This window comes from Xyrauchen texanus, unplaced genomic scaffold (genome assembly GCF_025860055.1).
Source record: "Xyrauchen texanus isolate HMW12.3.18 unplaced genomic scaffold, RBS_HiC_50CHRs HiC_scaffold_80, whole genome shotgun sequence".
NCBI classification, from domain to species: domain Eukaryota; kingdom Metazoa; phylum Chordata; class Actinopteri; order Cypriniformes; family Catostomidae; genus Xyrauchen; species Xyrauchen texanus.
Genome location: NW_026266797.1, coordinates 62319 through 86684, shown reverse-complemented (window position 1 = coordinate 86684; position 24366 = coordinate 62319). Strand labels below are relative to the sequence as shown.

The 24366-nt window shown below is 38.2% G+C and overlaps 2 protein-coding genes across 2 annotated transcripts; both read right to left on the bottom strand.

Annotated features, from left to right (window-relative positions):
• Positions 1 to 5968: 5968 nt before the first annotated feature.
• On the bottom strand, positions 5969 to 8679 carry LOC127642784 (uncharacterized). Its single transcript, XM_052125269.1, has 8 exons — positions 8462 to 8679; positions 8273 to 8363; positions 7506 to 7853; positions 7288 to 7405; positions 6897 to 6988; positions 6682 to 6799; positions 6323 to 6426; positions 5969 to 6031 (listed from the first exon to the last, which is right to left on the bottom strand). The coding sequence occupies exons 1-8, from the start codon at positions 8593 to 8595 to the stop codon at positions 5969 to 5971; spliced, it is 1068 nt and encodes a 355-aa protein (XP_051981229.1). The 5' UTR covers positions 8596 to 8679.
• Positions 8671 to 10598, bottom strand: LOC127642782 (uncharacterized). Its single transcript, XM_052125268.1, has 5 exons — positions 10535 to 10598; positions 10259 to 10397; positions 9253 to 9796; positions 9016 to 9117; positions 8671 to 8939 (listed from the first exon to the last, which is right to left on the bottom strand). Exons 3-5 carry the CDS (start codon positions 9626 to 9628, stop codon positions 8671 to 8673), a joined length of 747 nt encoding a protein of 248 aa, XP_051981228.1. The 5' UTR covers positions 9629 to 9796; positions 10259 to 10397; positions 10535 to 10598.
• Positions 10599 to 24366: the final 13768 nt, after the last annotated feature.

Below are 24366 nucleotides of genomic sequence, written 5' to 3'. Positions count from 1 at the left end.
GCCATGCAAACTCTTGGTATGTACAACTTCTCATGGGTAACACATAGCCAATTAGTTTTAACATGTACAAACTGTTGACATATGTTAGGTAAGATTTAGGTAAGATTTGTCTATATAGTTCATAAATATATTTTTATAACCCACACAAAGTGTCTTAATAAGGTGTTGGGCTACTACGTGCCCCCAGAAGAGTTTCATGCTCTTTGGCATAGTTTCTCTAAGTCTCTGAAATCTGGGGAGCTCCAATGGTCCAAAATATATGCTTTTATTTGGTGTTTATAACAGCTTCAGTCCAAAAAGTTGTTATGGTGGCTCTTGGTGGCCCAACACCTTACTAAGACACTTCATTTAGTTTTTTCTCTTTATTCCCTTAATCTTGTTTGCCATTAACACTTTACATGCACACCGAAAATACAGTTATAGCCAATAATGATAAAGATGTTATGCCCAAACTACACGGCCAGAGATACAGAAATTGTCAGTTACAGCATTACTGCCTTACTTAAAAACTGGATCAATATATTTAATGTCAGCTTGAGATCTTCATTTGTCACATTGTCTCACAGTAATATGTGGACTTCACATTCCTCATTTTTGAGTTACTAAGACAAAATCAATTTATGCTTTAAAATAGAATCGTCTCAAAAACTGAGCAGTTGGCCTAACTTTCCGATAAATGTAAACCCAACCCAAAAATGTAAAACACTTTGGAGTCTTGTGCACACCAAACAGTGATTCATGTCAGAAACATAACAGATTATAGAATTTTCTTGACTTAAAATAACAATTAAGGCTTTCCTTGCATTGTAGTTGACTAACATTAGACAACTGTGATGTAATGAAAAAACCCCACTAAAACACAGCCATTGGAAAACAGCTACAGGAGTCTTAATGTGTGTCTTTGTGTCTACAGTTCCTCTGCAGAACCAAAACATCTAATTGCATATTTCCTTTTTGTGTTACAGTGGAAAGAAGTGGCCATTGGAGTGGGTGGCGGATATGGACACTTGTTAGTGCTCCCGTCAGGTTGTGGAGCACTTTTTTTTGTGTGTAGTTTGCCTTTCTTTCTTCTTACTGTTGTGAAAATAAACGCTTCTTGCGACTGGACCCTTTCATTGCCATTTTGGAGCACTTTTTTTTATGAGCATCCAAGACAACATAAAATGTATCTGGGAATTTATTCAGAGAATAGTTTTATAAAAAAAAAAAAAAAACATTTGTAGCTTTTGATCCTTAACCTTTCTCTATATAGAAAACATACTGCCTCTCCTATGAATAATACATGATGTCCTGTCAGTGTTGGGCTATTGAAACATATCAATCATCCACAGTAATTAATTGATCACATATTTTGCCTACACATTTCTTCTGTATCAAAAAATGGGAATGCCTTTGCATACAGCACCATGATTTTAAATGGCAACCTGTTAAACAACTTTATACAAAGCTTTTTTACATAAAAATTGACTATATTGCAATTTTTGCATTGGTCTTAAATATATGTAAAACTACATTACATAATGTGTTGTGTAATCATACCATAATTTAAAATAATGTTAACTGTTGCCTACCAGTCACATTGTTAAGTTTTGTTCAATAAAATGGGTTTAAAAGTGTGTCAGTGCCCTCATAAAGCATTGCACATACACTCACCTAAAGGATTATTAGGAACACCTGTTCAATTTCTCATTAATGCAATTATCTAATCAACCAATCACATGGCAGTTGCTTCAATGCATTTCAGGGTGTGGTCTAAAATGGCCCCCACAGTCACCAGATCTCAACCCAATAGAGCATCTTTGGGATGTGGTGGAACGGGAGCTTTGTGCCCTGGATGTGCATCCCACAAATCTCCATCAACTGCAAGATGCTATCCTATCAATATGGGCCAACATTTCTAAATAATGCTTCCAGCACCGAAAGGGGGTCAAACACAGTATTAGTATGGTGTTCCTATTAATCCTTTAGGTGAGTGTATGTGTTGTGTCATTATGACATAGAGTTTGTGACTTTACTTTGTTCAGGATGGAGCTGTCCCTGGATCCCTCGTCCTCTTCACTGGTTACCAACAATGTATAGATTACTTTTACTAAGATTACTGCAAATGTCTTTCATTAACAAGGTAATGTACAGAACTACATTTATTCTTAGCAATCACATTACAGCTACTATAGTAATAAAATTATCTTTATTTCAGTTACTTCACCACAGGACTTTTGAAAGATATCATGTGAGCTGAGGTTTCAACCTAGTCTGCTGAACTTTTGTCCCAACCAGTCTGCCTCCTTTCTTTTGGTCTAGGACCAGGTTTTAATATGTTTTTTGTAAAACTGACCCTGAATCAGACCTCATGATTTGGTGTCTTGCTCTGCTTGTGGTATAGGGTGGTCGGTGGTGTGAGTTTTAAAAAGTAACACAAAAGTAATTAATAAATCTAATTGCTGTATTGCTCTTGGAGATTTAGCAAGTTTAATATAATGACATATTTATGTAAGGTAAATTAGATGACGATTGTCTAAACTGCCACTTAGCCATATGACCACAGCATAAAAACACTTAATTATGACCTATAAAAGTATGGTATGGGAGGATGGACACTGAATATCTGAAAGCTTTTTTATTAGGTTAAGGTTTGTGAAAAAGAAATGTTCCAAGAGGCCCACAGTGATATATGTGATTAAAATAAGTCAAAATAAACATTTAATTCATGAATTTGGCCACTGTGACCAACAAATACATTTTAATTAACATTTATACATTAGACCACTTCATGTCTCTTTGAAATGCATGCATGACACAAGGGCTGAGTGAGCAGAGTGAAAATTTTAATTTTGTCATATTAAACCAAACACATCACTGGAAAGGTCTTAATCAGCCGAGTAACAGCTTTGCAACCTGAAGGCTGTACCTGGCTCCTGCTTTGAAATATTGACCTCTGAACTTTGATATTGATGCATGTTGTGAGTCTTATAATTCAGCAACTGAATGGGCTAAAATAATAAAACCAACTTTCCATCACAAGGGATACCGGTTGGTGCGATCACCAATAGGTGGCATCACCAAAAGTGGTAAAAATGTAATCTCACCTAGTTATCATTTATAATTTCAAATTCTGACCAAACATTTGTGTTTCACATACGCCCATACCCATGAGTGCACTCTTAGTTTTATACTCCAGACATCCATTTACATGTTTTAGCAATTTACAAAAACAAAACTACAATTCCCTGTTGCAACAGATTGCAACGTGAAAGACAGCCCGTTAAATATGTAGTTCTTCCGGTTGGCAAAATAGGGTTGCAAGTAAGTAGGGTTTCAAAAAGAACTATCGTAAGTAGCTTCCTAACAGACATGCTACTGCAAAAGCATAATACGTGTTGTATGAATTCAGACCAAAAACATCTTATTATGGGTATTATTATTACCCAAAATTGCTTGTATGGGAGATTTATGCTAGTTGCTAGGGTAACCGTGTTGGCGCCATAGGTTGGCGCAGGCGCGTAGCCTGACCACAGAAATCAAACACACACACACACATATATATATATATAAATAACTGACATTGCCAACAAATGTTTTAAAAATATGTTATCCTTTATTATATCTATATTTTTTATATATATTTTATATTATTTGACATTTTGGCGAGAGGCAGGGAAAACTCTGGACAGGTCGCCAGTCCATCACACAACCACCCACACTTAGGGAAATTCTTCATTTAACCTATTCTATTCGTTTTCTTTAGGTTACATATTTTCAACTTATGTTTTTATACAGAAGATAATGATAAAAAAAAAAAAACTTTATTTGTAAAGAACAACGTGATATGTGATACAAAGACCACAAGGACATTCATACATAAATATATGTATGTATAAAATGGTACACATAATTTAAAGCAAATAGCCTCTATGATTGTAAGCTGATACACCAGTTGTCTAGTGTTAAATATTGTATCCAGAGTGAAGTTATGCAGCAGGATAATGAGTGGTGGTGGTGTAGTGGTCTAAGCACATAATCTGGTAATCAGAAGGATGCTGGTTCGAGCCCCACAGCCACCACCATTGTGTCCTTGAGCAAGGCACTTAACTCCAGGTTGCTCCAGGGGGATTGTCCCTGTAATAAGGGCTCTGTATGTCGCTTTAGATAAAAGCGTCTGCCAAATGCATAAATGTAATGTAATAATGAAAAATGTGTCTTATTTAAGGCTATAATTTACTAATTAATTAATACAACACATAACTCTATACCTACTTGACAATTAACATGTGAAAGTGTTATTTTGTGCGATTACTTTTAGTTATATACCCTGTATACAACTGGCATACAATGTTAAGATAAAAATGAAAAATCAGTAATTGAATATCTTATTTTGCAAGAAGACAGAGACAAACAAATCAACAGCTCAAAATGAACTAGTTTGCATGCATGTACAACATAGTTTTATAGTTACCTGAAGTAATGCCATGGTAAATTCACTTTGTTGGCAAGGTAACAGCAGCAATAACAACAGGAAATACTACACTTAAGACTCAACTATGGGTATTGATCAATCATTTCTGTAAAGTATTTAATCTAGTGCCATGTACAGTAAATTGTTCATTCCAAAAGTATCCACAATCACTGTGAATAACATTATACAGGTGTATAGAGTAAAAAACAATCAAACTATTATATCAATGTAAGTGTAACATTTTTGTACAGAAAAGTTCATTATGTTGAGAAGATGAGATGGGCAAAGCTTGGGGAAGTCACCACTGCAAGAGGCTGCTGTCATTCGCAAGCTCTAGCACCATAGTTAACTGCAGAAATAGACTGTGAAACATTGGAGGTGAAACTTTAAAACCGACCTGCTGTTTGTAAACTGAGTTTTGGAGAATCATATAAAAAAAATGTCTAACCATCTATGAAGCTAATGTTGCTTACACAACATATTGTTGTGAATATGTTGCTGGAAACAATAGTGCAAAATATTAGCACTGTATCAGACACCATTTCACTTCAAAAAGTTTTTTGTTTTCCTTGAAACACACCTGCAGTCTAGTCATAATTGACACGCAGTCGAAAACGCATCCCACCAGTTAAGCACTCATTTACACTGCTTCAAAATCACTGTCATCTGAACTCTCATAATCAACTTCTTCATGGTCCTCCGGCATCTCCTCGGGCCCATTCTCCAGCAGAGAAGCAGCATTCGGTCCTAAAGCCAGGCTGTAGCTTGAGCATATGACTTGGAACTTCTCCTCCACATCTGCAAGCCTTTTCTGAAGAAGACACAGTAGCCCGCCATGATCCTCTTCACTTAAACTGCCTAGAAGGAAAAATTAAAAGCGAGGCATGACAATACTTCCATTGAGTTAGTGTTGTTGAGCTATTCATTAACTGACTTTTACTAAATAACTACAGACCATTTAGATCCAGCCACAATGAATCCATGATGTAACACTTGAGGATCTCAAAGTGAGTGGGGTTTTATAGGATCCCTAAAACCATTACAGCAAGACTCTAATAAAAGTTAGCTTCTTACCACTGTTTCTGACAAAAGACATATCTGATATCCTTGTCCTAATGTTTCCAGACAGCTTTCTGAGATAGGTGCAGTGCTGTCTCATCTCCCTCATCACAATGATCTTTTCCTCTTGAAGGCGCACTTTTGACATGTGCACATCAAAAATCTTCTTTTTGGTGAGAATGCTGCTGGATTCTGAAGTCACACAAATAACATCCCATCAATACAAATTTGACCTGTACATTCTAAACAGCAGGCCAAAAATAAGTAGTGTATGTACATCCCATAACCTGGTGCAGGGTGCAAAATTGCCTTAGAGAGAAATTGCTACATACCACTGCTGTGCACTTCCCAAGGCCATATTAGACTGTCTCCTCCCCCCACAGAGAGCCCGCTCTCCACCTTCTCTTCAACGATCGCTCCTCATCTGCCACCTGCTCATTGTAGAGCTTGATTGTTTCAAGAGTTTTCTCTTCTCTTCCCACAATTTTCTTCAACGCAAGTGTCGAACTTTGTTGCTGTCTATAAAAATTGCAAAACACAGAAAACATGATGCACAAGCACATGCAGATATCAGAAAGTTCAATGAAATACTAATACTTATAACTGACTAAAGATTTAATAAATTAAAATGTTTAAAAAAAAAATTGCATGACTTAAAAGGTGTAATAGAGGCCTAACTAATATCTGTAAAATTAAAAGGAAGACATTTTAAAATTAAGGAGCTGAAAACACGTTAATACCAAAACAATACAGATAAGACGTCTGCAAGTAATAAATATTACATAAATATTAGGTGACTTATCAACATACCAGTCTGATTATAAAGGCTGGCTTTTTTTGATGAACACCAAGAAACATTTGTTCAATAGATTTCTGACGTTCATATTGGTCATCACATCTGGTACCTACAGAATCTTAAAGCAACAACAATAATACAAGTAAATGATTATGGTGTATTTTAGGCTGTAAATTTAAAGTTTGAAGTTCAAGTTAAGTTTATTTAGTGCCCCAAATCGATTATTACAGTCTAAAAGGAGCTTACAAGCCCACAAGTTTATAACAAACAAAACAGGGCATGTCCTTACTTAATCCTTATGCATGGCAAAGATTGAATTATCATGCTGCAATATTAGTAAGCTACATAGAAGAATGTCCATAAAACACTGTACCGTCAGTAGCCCATTGTCTGACATCATCTACCCACTGATGCACGATGTTCTCAGGACACCCCAGCTCACTGCTCAAATTCTCCAGTCTCTGAGACTCAGCCTCAGCCTTTTTGAAAGTCTGGTGTAAAAAAAAAAAAGATTTCTGCCTTTGTGATCTTAAAAAGTGAGAAAATCATGAAAAGCTTTTTATACCCAACTCAGACACAACATAATACCTTGATGTATCTGCTGGATAGTGCAAGATGAAGGCCTTCCTGCTTCCGTCGGTTCCATCCAATTGCATGGACAGTTACCATGTCATTTCTGGCTTTAAAGAACAAAATGATGTGACGGAGGAAAGTCCCATTAATGCTCATGGGATTTTACTTCATCCACACATTGACCATTGAGTTTTAATTAAAGAGAGATGTAATGCAGTTCTATTAATGTGTTACTATCGTATTAGAATATTTCCAGCTTTATATTTGCAATAGGCCTACATATTATATAATATTTGCAATCTCAGATTATTAGACATAAAGTATTAGACATAAAGAATAAAAACAATAAAAAGAAGAAAGAATAAAAGACAGGTTTCCTAAAATAATATAAATAAGCAACAATTACCAGATTTTGTCATGTACTTGGTTGTGAGGGCACAACGAGACAGGTAGCTGTTTACCATTTCGACCTCCTCCCCTGCAGTTGTGCCAGCACCTTCCTGATTTTTGCCACTCCAGATTATCTAACAAATTATTGTTGCACTTATATTATAATCATATACACTGTATTATATAAGTCATAAAAATACAATTTCAAATGGTATTATAAAGAATATGCAGTACCTCACACTTGGTTGAATGAGCCTTGGCATGCATGACAGAAAGGAATGGTCTCATCTGCAGTAAAGGTCTGAGTTCCAACATGGAGACTGCCAACTTCTCAAGATAAGGCCAATACTTGCAAGCAATATCTGTGCAATAGAACTGCCCGTTTGTGGCTGCTTGGAGCTCCTTCTGCAGGTACAGCGGATAAGCAAATATTTCCCCCCTGTACATGTTAAGAGCCTTGAGTAGCACTCCGTATCTGCAAACAACCACCTCAAGGCCCTCTTCATCCAGTTTGCTTGCTTTTCTGGCTGTTTCACGTGCAGCAGACCACTGACTGGCTCCACAGATCCCTTTGCCGGCAGTCTGCATGACAAAATAATTCTGGTTAAAACTGAAAGTTGCTATTTGTTCTAGTTACTTCATCCATCAGGATGAGTCAGGTTACATCACACCAACTGGCATCTTTGTAATGATCAGTGATAATAAAAGGTTTACTTTCAAACTACTACTAAAGAGGAGCTTCAGAAAATGCATCTTCCACTTTCTTTAGGGTGACAAACTGCATGCATAGTCACAATCTCTTACAGAGATCTGCTATTACATAATGAATGAGCTGCTAAACTAGCCATTTTGGATGCCACCACACATACCATGTTTAATTTCAAACCTCAACACAAGATTGCTTAAAAGAGTGCACCATGCTAGGGATACAATATCTATTTAATAAAGTAACAATCATACATTTCAAAGTTTGGATCTAAATCATAGGAGCAAAAACTAACACTTTTCATTTTACTCCTGATCTCATCAACAAAATGGTGTACATCAGTGTCCTTGGCAATGAAGGTGCCATCAAAATAGGGTTCCTCTAACCTTAATAGAATAAGAAAAAAAATATGTTCAGTGTAAGACATTATATGTTCTGTTAATTTTACATTAAGTAAAATGATTACAAGTTTAAAACAACTAACCCTTTTGACTGCCGAAATCGGTACACTTTTCTGTTGCCATCTGCACAAAGAGCGAGCATGTTGGGTGTACATGCCGGGCAGGTGAAGTGCTCTACACTGGCCATTTCTTCACACTGGTACTGGCAGAATGTCATGAAGCTTCTTTGAAATACGTCTCCATGTATTTTCCCAGCCTGTACATGCGATTAGTAAAGAGTAAAATGAAATAGCTACACTAATATTCTCCCATCTCTACTTAAGGCAACTTTGATCCACACTGAAGTCCTCCTCTCCAACATCCGCAAAAAACCTTGTCTTGATAATCCTGGTGCAACAGTTTTCATTTCTTCAAATGTGCTGAAGACATCGACTGAAAACAGCGTGTCATATTTCACAGATGCTGGCCAGTACCCACTTCTTATTAGGTCGCTCATGTCAGGTGTCCAATGAGCCAGACATAATCTGCACAGCAAGTTTGGCAAGTGCAAGTCATACCGACCTAAAATAAAAAAGTAGAACATTCTAACACACAAAGGGACAAGAAAAAATGTTAAATATAAAACCATAGTTCCTACCATTTATGCAAACCAAAATTATTGCTCTGCCAGCTGATTCTGTGAAGTTTGAAGGGTCGCAAGTGCATAACTGGACAGGTCTCACTGTAGGTAATAAACATACTGAAAAGAGAAGAGAAATCATTTGAGAGAAATCATTAAAAATATGTACAATTAACATAATAAAAGTAAAAAAATAATAATAATTAAAAGAAAAATTCACCAAAAATCACTTTACCAAAAGGTTCAAAACACTACCTTGATTGACCAGTGTATATTTGCCATCTTTTTTTACACAGCACACTGTTGGCTCAATGGGCTTGTAAATTCCCTCAATGCAGGACTCCCTGTTATGGAGGGTGAGTTTTTTGTGTATGTGTGTGTCACAATCCATGCACAGCCACTCTTGGGGCATGCAGTCTCTGCAGCGAATGATGGCAGGAGATGTGCAGTGGCTGCAGTTCTTTTCTGGAGCCACATTGCAGGACAGCAAGCAGTTGCTGTGATAGGACCTTGCTTTCCGCCACTCATCTTGGGCTACAGATTGGCGCAAGCACCATGATGTGGATGTTGAAGGGGACTTGTTGGTGCCTTGAACATCTGCTGAGGTCAGAATATCCTGCAGTTTCTGCATCTCAATGTCTAAAAGACAGAAATAAGAAAATAATAATTCCTTTCACGCTTATTGCTAAATTGCATAATTACCGTAAGGTACCGTAAGAGCAGTTTGATTGGGTAACTGTGGGAACCTCCTCAGGTGACTCAAAAGGTGTAGCGTCCTCACTGCCAACCACAGAAACAACTGAAAAGATAGATAGAAAGGAAAGAGATAACAATGTTCATGTCTTACAAGCATACAATACAGTGTTCATATAGTGACTTAAGGCTATAATAGGTTGATTGATATGTCTGACAATTCCTTTAAACTCTAAAAGTTTTTTTCCTCATAATCTTGAACTGTTAGAAGCATGAACCTGACACTGATGCTTCACTTCTACTTAATTTCTTTGGAATTGCTAAGCATTACAGTGAAGTCAATAACATAAGTAACACATCCACCATGTGGTGTTTCTGATGGCACAGTTTAACATACAGTATTTAAAGGAAAATGATTAAAATCCAGAAACAGAAATCCTATTAACCTAACAAACCTACCTAACAAATAGCAAGCTGAATTCTGTAAATAATGGGCACAGTTATACTTAGTTAAGAAGCATTCTGTGGTGGTGGGTTATCACAAATAATCTTGGAAGGCATGGACTACCTGTAGCTGAAGCACGTTTTCGTGTCTCTCCACTTCTGCTTCTTTTTAGCAGTGGACGTCCTTTAGCATCTCTCTCCACCCATCGGACATTAAATTTATTACCTTTAGCAGATGTTGCTTTGTCCTTCGCTTCCTTTGCCTTGCATGACAGAAAGTGAGCAGTTTATGATAAAACTGAAATACAGCCAAATCTTGAGCAGTTCATTCAAATTTTGCACTCTAATTCCCACTCTTTAGTATTATTACCAATACGGGATTGTCTAAAAAAATACTCACTTTGGTTTGAGCAAGGAACATGTCTGCAAGGAAAATAGCATCATCTGCTCTCCCTCTGTCTTGCTGAGCAGCCATTTCAAAGATACTATACTGGAAAGGAAGATAAAAACACAGTCAGACAAAAAGTATTAAGGATGTATAGTATAGGGTGGCTATAGTCTATATAAAAACTAAATAAAAAAAAAATGTTTTGGACAGTGAGAGAGTAAGGTGAAAGAAAAATAAATAATAGAGTAACAATACTTACTTGAAGACAGTGACGCTTTAGAAAAGAGATAGAGAGATGGAGAGAGAGAGAAAGAAAGAGAATGTGTGTGTGTGTGTGTGTATGTGTGTGTGTGTGTGTGTGAGAGAGAGAGAGAGAGAGACTGACAGTGAGAGTGAGAGACTGAGAGTGAGAGTGGGACTGAGAGTGAGAGACTGAGAGTGAGAGACTGAGAGAGAGTGAGAAAGATAGAGGAGTGGCTCTTAAAAGAGCCGTTGGTTTCTTATAAAGAAAGACAGGTGGAGGTAACAGGGAAGGATGGTGGGTAAAAACAGGAGCTGTTGGACAAAGGAAAACAAAAACATAGTTAATTATTTTGCAGCAAAGATTCCTGGATTTGTCATATTATACATATAACTGTAACAAAATAAAGAAGATAACTGTGATGCTGCTGTTATTGCATATTCAGCATGTAAACTGCATTCATGAACAGAAGCAGTGTGTCGTGATAAATGAGGTGAATGCATCATTAATATGCTTAATCTGAATACATTTTCATGACCACTAAAAGATTTTGTGATTTGTCCTCTCGATCGCCTGTAATTAGTTGTGTGTATGGTTATTGTTTTTAAAGGGTTACAGTGTTGTACCCCCAATTTTGCACATTTTCTTCTGACAGATTTATTAACATCAATTACAGAACATAACACTATGTATATGAACTTTAACGATCAATAAAAACTAAATGTAATTGCACAAACTAGAATAATTATAGTAAATTTTACATGTGGGGTCGGTAAGATGTTTAATGTTAAAAGAAGTCTAATATGCTTACAAATGCTTAATTTATTTGATCAAAAATACAGTAAATCTTTGTAAAAACTAAAATTGTGAAATATGATTTAAAATAGGCGATCTGTTTTCTATTTGAATATGTTAAAATGTAATTTATTCCTGAGATCAAAGCTGAATTTTCAGCATTATAATTATTAGAACAGCTTCTATGATTGATATATATATATATGTGTGTGTGTGTGTGTGTGTGTGTGTAACAATGTAAAGGCCTTTACGGTCACGTATAATCGATTTATTGCATCATTTCTGAATAAAATAAATTCGTTCTAAATGAATAAAATTACTGGTTTTATGTGAGGATCTATCCTTTAGAATAGATACAACATCAGTATCGATATTTCAGGATCGACAGCAGCTTTCTGTGGTTAATTAATTAGCCAATTAATATCAATTTCCATTGACGTTATTGACCACAGTAACGTTAACAGCACCATAGATTAAAAAGCTCCACAGTCTTCATACACACAAATATAACGTTAGGCTATAGCAACGTAGATTTCTTAAATGACTGCACCGTAATAAAAATATGGCTTTGACCGACCTGAATGACGCGGGAATTTTGGAGAATGCACTATATCGCTTCTATTTGGTCCGTGGAGAGTTGTTGGCATTGAGGAAATTATTGCCCCCTGCTGGTACTCAACCTTCATTCATGCGTGTCATGTTCACGCCTTGAGGAGGCAAAGCGTGACCCTGACACGCGTCCGCTATTGGACCAGCGTGTGTATTACACGCTTTAGCGTGATACCGGGTTGTATTTAACATAACAGGAGATCACATTAAACTCCAATGATGACGCGCGAGAGCGCCAGATTGAAAAGAGGACGAATTACACACCTCTCACAGTCCAGATGCACTCTAAACTTTCCAAACAGCTTCATGTGATGTAGACCCCAAAGGGAATTATAAAAACAAAAATAAATATAGCTGCAAGCAGCAATGCGGATTCCTCCTCAAAATGGCAAATCATTTAAAATTGATCAGTAGATGGTTGGGGATAAACCCTCCCAATTAAGGAATTCAAAAAAACATGTCTTTGTCTGAATCCTAAACAAAACATTTTCAATGTACAGGAAAATCCATACCGGACCTTATGGATCCTGAGGCTTTTTGTTCCCAATGAGAAATGAGGCATGTACACCAAGTTTCAGAAGAATTGGACAAATGGCGTGGAAATGGTATCACTTTGAAAATATTTTTTTGGGCGTGGCCTGTAGCGCCACCTATGGTCGAATGTGGGCCATTCTTGGTTTGTGGGTTCCTGTTGGCCTGTAGTATCAATGTACAAAATTAGAAAATATTTGACCAGAAAATGGGAATTTTGGAGTGGCCTGTAGCGCCCCTAGGGGCTGAATGTGGGCCATTCTTGGTTTGTTGGTTCCTGTTGGCCTATGGAATCAATGTACCAAATTAGAAAATGTTTGACCAGAAAATGGGAATTTTGGAGTGGCCTGTAACGCCCCCTAGGGGCGAATGTTGGCCATTCTTGGTTTGTGGGTTCCTGTTGGCATGTAGTATCAATGTACCAAATTAGAACATTTTAGACCAGAAAATGGGAATTTCGGCATGGCCTGTAAGCCCCCTAGGGGCTGAATGTTGGCCATTCTTTGCGCAGTACTTCAGAGTGATGTCATCTTGAAGCATGTTAGGTTTGAAAAACCATCAGTCAAAATTACATTTGATTTATTGACACGTATATATTGTTAAAATTTGGACATTTACATAAACACGCCCCTTTCAGCCATTTTGTATCGTATTCATTTTTCCTAAGTAACGTTTTCAAAGACTTCAATTCTACACATGTGTACCAAATTTCAGGTCAATTGGAGCTACGGTTCAGGAGAAGAAGAGTTTTGTAGGTTTTCGCAAATTTTCACCGTACGGGAAAATCCATCATGGCAGAAGTTATGGGTTCTTGAGGCTTTTTTTTCCCATGAGAAATGAGGCATGTACACCAAGATTCAGAAGATTTGGACAAATGGCGTGGAAATGGTATCACTTTGAAAATATTTTTTTTGGGCGTGGCCTGTAGCGCCACCTATGGGCGAATGTTGACCATTCTTGGTTTGGGGGTACCCGTTGGCATGGACTATCAATGTGCCAATTTAGAAAAGTTTTGACCAGTGACTTTTTGAGCTATTTGGGCTCAAGGAGAAGAAGAATAATAATAATAATAATAATAAATATAGCTGCAAGCAGCAATGCGGATTCCTCCTCAAAATGGCAAATCATTTAAAATTGATCAGTAGATGGTTGGGGATAAACCCTCCCAATTAAGGAATTCAAAAAAACATGTCTTCGTCTGATTCCTAAACAAAACATTTTCAATGTACAGGAAAATCCATACCGGACCTTATGGATCCTTGAGGCTTTTTGTTCCCAATGAGAAATGCGGCATGTACACCAAGTTTCAGAAGAATTGGACAAATGGGGTGGATATTATATCATTTTGAAAAAAAAATTTGGGGCGTGGCCTGTAAGCGCCACCTATGGGCAAATGTTGGTCATTCTTGGTTTGTGGGTTCCTGTTGGCCTGTAGTATAAATGTACAAAATTAGAAAATATTTGACCAGAAAATGGGAATTTTGGAGTGGCCTGTAAGCGCCCCTAGGGGCGAATGTGGGCCTTTCTTGGTTTGTGGGTTCCTGTCGGCCTGTAGAATCAATACACCAAATTAGAAAATGTTTGACCAGAAAATGGGATTTTTGGAATTACCTGTAGCGCCCCTAATGGCGAATGTTGGCCATTCAGTGGTTTGTGGGTTCCTGTTGGCATGTAGTATCAGTGTACCAAATTAGAACATTTTTGACCAGAAAATGGGAATTTTGGCATGGCCTGTAAGCCCCCTAGGGGTGAATGTTGTCCATTCTTGGTTTGTGGGTTCCTGTCTGCCTGTAGTATCAATGTACCAAATTAAAAAAAATTTGACCAGAAAACGGGAATTTTGGCGTGGCCTTTAAGCCCCCTAGTGGCGAATGTCGGCCATTCTTGGTTTGTGGGTTCCTGTTGGCCTGTAGTACCATTGTACCAAATTAGAACATTTTAGACCAGAAAATGGGAATTTCGACATGGCCTGTAAGCCCCCTAGAGGCTGAATGTCGACCATTCTTTATGCAGTACTTCAGAGTGATGTCATCTTGAAGCATGTTAGGTTTGAAAAACCATCAGTCAAAATTACATTTGATTTATTGACAGGTATATATTGTTAAAATTTGGACATTTACATAAACACGCCCCTTTCAGACATTTTGTATCACATTCATTTTTCCTAAGTAATGTTTTCAAGGATGTCCATTCTACAAATGTGTACCAAATTTCAAGTCAATTGGAGCTACGGTTCAGGAGAAGAAGAGTATTTTTAGGTTTTCGCAAATTTTCAACGTCACGGGAAAATCCATCATGGTGAAAGTTATGGGTCCTTAAGGCTTTTTGTTCCCCATGAGGAATGAGGCATGTACACCAAGTTTCAGAAGATTTAGACAAATGGCGTGGAAATTGTATCACTTTGAATGAAAAATCACTTTGAAAATCTCTACTTTCACTTTCACTTCTCTCTTAAGATTTTTTTCTGTTTTTTTTGTGTGATTTACATAAGCATATCACAAGCAATTTTATTTGAAAGACTATCTAGGCACATAATAACACTGTATAGCTGTGACTGTTTATAACTATTTCAAAATGTAGCCTACAAGCTCACACTTTAAATGGTCAGTGCTTTGATTTTTAAATCATTAAAATAGCAACAGATCCAGTGAAAAAAATAGAGTGATTGTGTTTACATGCCATTCAAAAACGTGGCATTTTACAAGGTAAGAGAGAAATAAAAAAAAACTTAAAATAATACCATTTGTACTTCTCAATTACTTGGGAACGTCTATGTTCAGGACGAAGGCTAAATTGTTACTGTCTCTTTAAGAGGCTTTTATCGCATGATACGATACTTAAGGCACAGTTCAGTTTAATCTTTTGAGAACTGAGAAGTATCATTATTTTCGTTTTGTGCCATGCTTGTTGCATTTGTATTCATTGTGAGATGATAAAATACAGACTGCGTGAATGGTTGATTTTGTTCACTTGAATTTTGTGACGTGTTTCAGAAAAATAATCGCGAAGACAGAGACTGAGCACCCTGTTTATTTATTTTACAAAAGCACAAGGTTTTGTTGTTATTGTAAGTGTACACAAATAAAAGTACACATTTCATAGTTCAGTAATGATGTCTTGCATGTTTCTGTATGGGCAAAAATGACGCAGTATTTTGTTTAAGTTGTTTCCGCTGTTTCGAGAGAAAAATATAGCAGGACGTCATCTGGAATAATGCCAGAATAAAATATAATTATTCCAGATTTCTTTCTCAACTGTTTGTTCACTTGAGACATAACAGACTCCTCAATATATCATGTATTTTGACACTCTGTTGTATGAAATTGTCCGTTCAGGCGCAAGCAGCAGCGAAAGACATCGGAGTCGCGTGAGTTAGACGCGACGCGGCTCGCTGTGTCACACAAACAGCTTCGCAAACATGTATTTGAGTTGTTTTGACATTTGTTGAGTTGAATAGTGTAAAATCGCTTGAATGTTCAAACAGGCAAACATTGTATACAACCGACAAACCTTCATGATGATCGCGAGCAAAAATGATCTCGCCTCGCGGTTTTGCGTGTTGTCAGAGACAATTAAACAACATCATTCTCGGAAGTTTTGATTCGTTAGGATTGATCAGCCCATCCCTACTTTCTTTAGACATATGTTTCATGTTTGTGTAAGTTTTTGTGACGTGTTTCAGAAAGATATTAAGCTTAGACAAAGAGCACACGGTTTATTTTCTTTATTTTACAACAAATAAAAGTACAACTTTCATAGTTTGTGACGATGTATTAAATGTATCTGTATGTGCAAAAATAACGCAGTATTTTGTTTAAGCTGTTAACGCTGTTTCGAGAGAAAAATCTTAACAGGACACCACAGCGGCATCCGTGTTGTTCACAATAATTCATAATTAAATATATTGATACCCAATTTCTTTATCAACTGTTTGTTCACTTGATACATAACAGACACCCCAATATATCATGTATTTTGGTGTATGAAATTGTCCGTTCAAACGCATGAAGCTGTGGCGAACTCTCATCGGCGTCGCGGCGTTAGTCGCGACGCGGCTCGCTTCGCTGTGTCACACAAACTGCTCGAAAACATTTATTTGAGTTGTTTTGCCTTTGTTGAGTTGAATAGTGTAAAATCGGCTTGAATGTTCAAGCAGGCAACCATTGTACACAACCAACAAACCTTCGTGAAGATCGCGAGCAAAAATGATCTCGCCTCGAGGATTGCGTGTTGTCAGAGACAATTAAACAACATCATACTCGGAAGTTTTGATACGTTAACGCTGTCTCGATAGAGAAAAATCTAACAGGACATCACAGCGGCATCACTAGACCCCTTCAATAATTCATAATTCAATATATTGATACCCGATTTCTTTATCAACTGTTTGTTCACTTGAGATATAGCAGACACCCCAATATATCATGTATTTTGGTGTATGAAATTGTCCGTTGAAACGCATAAGAAGGAAAGCGAACTCTCATCGGCGTCGCGAGCGTTAGACGCGACGCGGCTCGCTTCGCTGTGTCACACAAACTGCTTTCGAAAACATTTATTTGAGTTGTTTTGCCTTTGTTGAGTTGAATAGTGTAAAATCGGCTTGAATGTTCAAACTGGAAAGCATTAAGACACACAATTGATTTGACATACCTCCATGCAGGCATAAAATGTCTTCTGTAGTCTAAGTCTGGAGCTCCACCCACTAGGAGACCGAAATGCTTCATTAGAGATTGCTACAGAAGAGCTGCATGTGGTAGACAGAGTTACTCCAGTAGAGGGAGCCTCTTTGCTCAGCCAATGTAAGTGAATGGGATTTTACATGTGGACCATATTTGTCCAGTAGAGGGAGCACTTTTGCTCAGCCATTGTAAATCAATGGGATTTTAAAAATTTTTGATCATCTTTTGTGTGTACATTTACATAAACACGTCCATTTCAGCCATTTTGTATTGTATTCATTTTTTGCTAAGTAGCGTTTGGAAAGACATACATACTACACACGTGTGCCAAATTCCAAGTCAATTGGAGCTGAGGTTCAGGAGAAGAAGAGTTTTGTAGGTTTTCCAAAATTTTCACTGTACAGGAAAATCCATAATGGCAGAAGTATGGGTCCTTGAGGCTTTTTGTTCCCCATGAGAAATGAGGCATGTTTACAAAGTTTCAGAAGATTTGGACAAATGGGGTGGAAATTATATCACTTTGAATTTTTGTTTTTTGGGCGTGGCCTGTAGCGCCACCTATGGGCGAATGTTGACCATTCTTGGTTTGGGGGTACCCGTTGGCATGGAGTATCAATGTGCCAATTTAGAAAATTTTGACCAGTGACTTTTTGAGCTATTGGGGCTCAAGGAGAATAATAATAATAATAATAATAATAATAATAATAATAATATAGCTGCAAGACAGCTATAATCAGCAGTGATTCCTCCTCAAAATGGCAAATCATTTAAAATTGATCAGTAGATGGTTGGGGATAAACCCTCCCAATTAATGAATTCAAAAAACATGTCTTCTGTCTGAATCCTAAGCGAAACATTTTCAATGTACAGGAAAATCCATACGGACCTTATGGATCCTTGAGGCTTTTTGTTCCCAATGAGAAATGAGGCATGTACACCAAGTTTCAGAAGAATTGGACAAATGGCGTGGAAATGGTATCACTTTGAAAATATTTTTTTGGGGCGTGGCCTGTAGCGCCACCTATGGTCAAATGTGGGCCATTCTTGGTTTGTGGGTTCCTGTTGGCCTGTAGTATCAATGTACAAAATTAGAAAATATTTGACCAGAAAATGGGAATTTTGGAGTGGCCTGTAAGCGCCCCTAGGGGTGAATGTGGGCCATTCTTGGTTTGTGGGTTCCTGTTGGCCTGTAGAATCAATGTACCAAATTAGAAAATGTTTGACCAGAAAATGGGAATTTTGGAGTGGCCTGTAAGCCCCCTAATGGCGAATGTTGGCCATTCTTGGTTTGTGGGTTCCTGTTGGCCTGTAGTATCAATGTACCAAATTAGAACATTTTTGACCAGAAAATGGGAATTTTAGGCGTGGCCTCTAAGCCCCCTAGTGGTGAATGTCGGTCCATTCTTGGTTTGTGGATTCCTGTTGGCCTGTAGTACTAATGTACCAAATTAGAACATTTTAGACCAGAAAATGGGAATTTCGGCATGGCCTGTAGCGCCCCTAGGGGTGAATGTTGGCCATTCTTGGTTTGTGGGTTCCTGTTGGCCTGTAGTATCAATGTACCAAATTAGAACATTTTTGACCAGAAAACGGGAATTTTGGCGTGGCCTTTAAGCCCCCTAGTGGCGAATGTCGGCCATTCTTGGTTTGTGGGTTCCTGTTGGCCTGTAGTACCATTGTACCAAATTAGAACATTTTAGACCAGAAAATGGGAATTTCGGCATGGCCTGTAAGCCCCCTATGGAGCGAATGTTGGCCATTCTTTGCATGCAGTACTTCAGAGTGATGTCATCTTGAAGCATGTTAGGTTTGAAAAACCATCAGTCAAAATTACATTTGATTTATTGACACGTATATATTGTTAAAATTTGGACATTTACATAAACACGCCCCTTTCAGCCATTTTGTATCGTATTCATTTTTCCTAAGTAACGTTTTCAAGGACTGTCAATTCTACACATGTGTACCAAATTTCAAGTCAATTGGAGCTCACGGTTCAGGAGAAGAAGAGTTTTGTAGGTTTTAGCAAATTTTCAGCGTCTGGAAAAATCCATCATGGCGGAAGTTATGGGTTCTTGAGGCTTTTTGTTCCCCATGAGGAATGAGGCATGTACACCAAGTTTCAGGAGATTTGGACAAATGGCGTGGAAATGGTATCACTTTGAATATATTTTTTTTGGGCGTGGCCTGTAGCGCCACCTATGGGCGAATGTTGACCATTCTTGGTTTGGGGGTACCCGTTGGCATGGACTATCAATGTGCCAATTTAGAAAACTTTTGACCAGTGACTTTTTGAGCTATTTGGGCTCAAGGAGAAGAATAATAATAATAATAATAATAAATATAGCTGCAAGCAGCAATGCGGATTCCTCCTCAAAATGGCAAATCATTTAAAATTGATCAGTAGATGGTTGGGGTTAAACCCTCTCAATGGATGAATTCAAAAAACATGTATTTCTGTCTGAATCCTAAACGAAACATTTTCAATGTACAGGAAAATCCATCATGGACCTTATGGATCCTTGAGGCTTTTTGTTCCCAATGAGAAATGAGGCATGTACACCAAGTTTCAGAAGAATTGGACAAATGGCGTGGAAATGGTATCACTTTGAAAATATTTTTTTGGGACGTGGCCTGTAAGCACCACCTATGGGCAAATGTGGGCCATTCTTGGTTTGTGGGTTCCTGTTGGCCTGTAGTATCAATGTACAAAATTAGAAAATATTTGACCAGAAAATGGGAATTTTGGAGTGGCCTGTAGCGCCCCTAGGGGCGAATGTTGGCCATTCTTGGTTTGTGGGTTCCTGTTGGCCTGTAGTATCAATGTACCAAATTAGAAAATGTTTGACCAGAAAATGGGACTTTTGGGAGATTGACCTGTAAGCGCCCCTAATGGCGAATGTTGGCCATTCTTGGTTTGTGGGTTCCTGTTGGCCTGTAGTATCAATGTACCAAATTATAACTTTTTGACCAGAAAATGGGAATTTCGGCATGGCCTCTAAGCGCCACCTAGTGGTGAATGTCGGTCATTCTTGGTTTGTGGATTCCTGTTGGCCTGTACTATTAATGTACCAAATTAGAACATTTTTGACCAGAAAATGGGAATTTGGCATGGCCTGTAGTGCCCCTAGGCGAATGTTAGCCATTCTTGGTTTGAGGTTCCTGTTGACCTGCAGTATCAATGTACCAAATTAGAGCGTTTTGACCAGAACGAAATTTTGGAGTAGCCTGTAGCCCCTAAGGCGAATGTGGCCACACTTGGTATGTGGGTTCCTGTTGGCCTGTAGTATCAATGTACCAAATTAGAAAATTTTTGACCAGAAAATGGGAATTTTGGCTTGTCCTGTAGTGCCCCTAGTGGCGAATGTCGGTCATTCTTGGTTTGTGGATTCCTGTTGGCCTGTACTATTCTTGTACCGAATTAGAACATTTTTGACCAGAAAATGGGAATTTTGGCTTGTCCTGTAGTGCCCCTAGTGGCGTATGTAGGTCATTCTTGGTTTGTGGATTCCTGTTGGCCTGTACTATTAATTTACCAAATTAGAACATTTTTGACCAGAAAATGGGAATTTTAGCATGGCCATTCTTTGCACAGTACTTCAGAGTGATGTCATCTTGAAGCATGTTAGGTTTGAAAAACCATCAGTCAAAATTACATTTGATTTATTGACACGTATATATTGTTAAAATTTGGACATTTACATAAACACGCCCCTTTCAGCCATTTTGTATCGTATTCATTTTTCCTAAGTAGCGTTTTCAAGGACTGTCCATTCTACACATGTGTACCAAATTTCAAGTCAATTGGAGCTACGGTTCAGGAGAAGAAGAGTTTTGTAGGTTTTAGCAAATTTTCAGCGTCTGGGAAAATCCATCATGGCGGAAGTTATGGGTTCTTGAGGCTTTTTGTTCCCCATGAGGAATGAGGCATGTACACCAAATTTCAGAAGATTTGGACAAATGGCGTGGAAATTGTATCACTTTGAATTTTGTTTTTTGGGCGTGGCCTGTAGCGCCACCTATGGGCGAATGTGGGCCATTCTTGGTTTGGGGGTACCCGTTGGCATGGAGTATCAATGTGCCAATTTAGAAAATTTTGACCAGTGACTTTTTGAGCTATTGGGGCTCAAGGAGAATAATAATAATAATAATAATAAATATAGCTGCAAGCAGCAATGCGGATTCCTCCTCAAAATGGCAAATCATTTCAAATTGATCAGTAGAGGGTTGGGGTTAAACCCTCTCAATGGATGAATCCAAAAAACATGTATTTCTGTCTGAATCCTAAGCGAAACATTTTCAGTCTACAGGAAAATCCATACATACCTTATGGATCCTTGAGGCTTTTTGTTCCCAATGAGAAATGAGGCATGTACACCAAGATTCAAAAGAATTGGTTAAATAGGCGTGGAAATGGTATCACTTTGAAAATATTTTTTTGGGACGTGGCCTGTAGCGCCTCCTATGGGCAAATGTGGGTCATTCTTGGTTTGTGGGTTCCTGTTGGCCTGTAGTATCAATGTACATAATTAGAAAATATTTGACCAGAAAATGGGACTTTTAGGAATTACCTGTAAGCGCCCCTAGGGGTGAATGTTAGCCATTCTTGGTTTGAGGGTTCCTGTTGACCTGTAGTATCAATGTACCAAATTAGAACATTTTTGACCATAAAATGGGAATTTCAGGTGGCCTCTAGTGCCCCCTAAGGGCGAATGTTAGCCATTCTTTGTTTGTGGGTTCCTGTTGGCCAGTAGTATCAATGTACCATATTAGAAAATTTTTGACCAGAAAACGAGAATTTTGGGAGTGGCCTGTAAGCGCCCCTAATGGCGAATGTGGGCCATACTTGGTTTGTGGGTTCCTGTTGGCCTGTAGTATCAATGTACCAAATTATAACTTTTTGACCAGAAAATGGGAATTTCGAGCGGCCTCTAAGCGCCACCTAGTGGTGAATGTCGGTCATTCTTGGTTTGTGGATTCCTTTTGGCCTGTACTATTAATGTACCAAATTAGAACATTTTGACCAGAAAATGGGAATTTCGGCATGGCCTGTAGTGCCCCTAAGGCGAATGTTAGCCATTCTTGGTTTGAGGGTTCCTGTTGACCTGCAGTATCAATGTACCAAATTAGAGCGTTTTTGACCAGAAAGCGAAATTTTGGAGTAGCCTGTAAGCGCCCCTAAGAGCGAATGTGGGCCACACTTGGTATGTGGGTTCCTGTTGGCCTGTAGTATCAAAGTACCAAATTAGAAAATTTTTGACCAGAAAATGGGAATTTTGGCTTGTCCTGTAGTGCCCCTAGTGGCGAATGTCGGTCATTCTTGGTTTGTGGATTCCTGTTGGCCTGTACTATTCTTGTACGAATTAGAACATTTTTGACCAGAAAATGGGAATTTTGGCTTGTCCTGTAGTGCCCCCTAGTGGCGTATGTGGGTCATTCTTGGTTTGTGGATTCCTGTTGGCCTGTACTATTAATTTACCAAATTAGAACATTTTTGACCAGAAAATGGGAATTTTGGCATGGCCATTCTTTGCACAGTACTTCAGAGTGATGTCATCTTTAAGCATGTTAGGTTTGAAAAACCATCAGTCAAAATTACATTTGATTTATTGACACGTATATATTGTTAAAATTTGGACATTTACATAAACACGCCCCTTTCAGCCATTTTGTATCGTATTCATTTTTTCCTAAATAGCGTTTTCAAGGATGTCCATTCTACACATGTGTACCAAATTTCAAGTCAATTGGAGCTACGGTTCAGGAGAAGAAGAGTTTTGTAGGTTTTAGCAAATTTTCAGCGTACTGGAGAAAATCCATCATGGCGGAAGTTATGGGTTCTTGAGGCTTTTTGTTCCCCATGAGGAATGAGGCATGTACACCAAATTTCAGAAGATTTGGACAAATGGCGTGGAAATTGTATCACTTTGAATTTTGTTTTTTGGGCGTGGCCTGTAAGCGCCACCTATGGGCGAATGTGGGCCATTCTTGGTTTGGGGGTACCCGTTGGCATGGAGTATCAATGTGCCAATTTAGAAAATTTTGACCAGTGACTTTTTGAGCTATTGGGGCTCAAGGAGAAGTAATAATAATAATAATAATAATAATAATAATATAGCTGCAAGCAGCAATCTGCAGATTCCTCCTCAAAATGGCAAATCATTTCAAATTGATCAGTAGAGGGTTGGGGTTAAACCCTCTCAATGGATGAATCCAAAAAACATGTATTTCTGTCTGAATCCTAAGCGAAACATTTTCAGTCTACAGGAAAATCCATCATACCTTATGGATCCTTGAGGCGTTTTTGTTCCCAATGAGAAATGAGGCATGTACACCAAGATTCAAAAGAATTGGTTAAATGGCGTGGAAATGGTATCACTTTGAAAATATTTTTTTGGGACGTGGCCTGTAGCGCCTCCTATGGGCAAATGTGGGTCATTCTTGGTTTGTGGGTTCCTGTTGGCCTGTAGTATCAATGTACATAATTAGAAAATATTTGACCAGAAAATGGGACTTTTGGGAATTACCTGTAGCGCCCCTAGGGGTGAATGTTGGCCATTCTTGGTTTGAGGGTTCCTGTTGACCTGTAGTATCAATGTACCAAATTAGAACATTTTTGACCATAAAATGGGAATTTCAGTGGCCTCTAGTGCCCCCTAAGGGCGAATGTTGGCCATTCTTTGTTTGTGGGTTCCTGTTGGCCAGTAGTATCAATGTACCATATTAGAAAATTTTTGACCAGAAAACGAAATTTTGGGAGTGGCCTGTAAGCCCCCTAATGGCGAATGTGGGCCATACTTGGTTTGTGGGTTCCTGTTGGCCTGTAGTATCAATGTACCAAATTATAACTTTTTGACCAGAAAATGGGAATTTCGGCTGGCCTCTAAGCCACCTAGTGGTGAATGTCGGTCATTCTTGGTTTGTGGATTCCTTTTGGCCTGTACTATTAATGTACCAAATTAGAACATTTTTGACCAGAAAATGGGAAT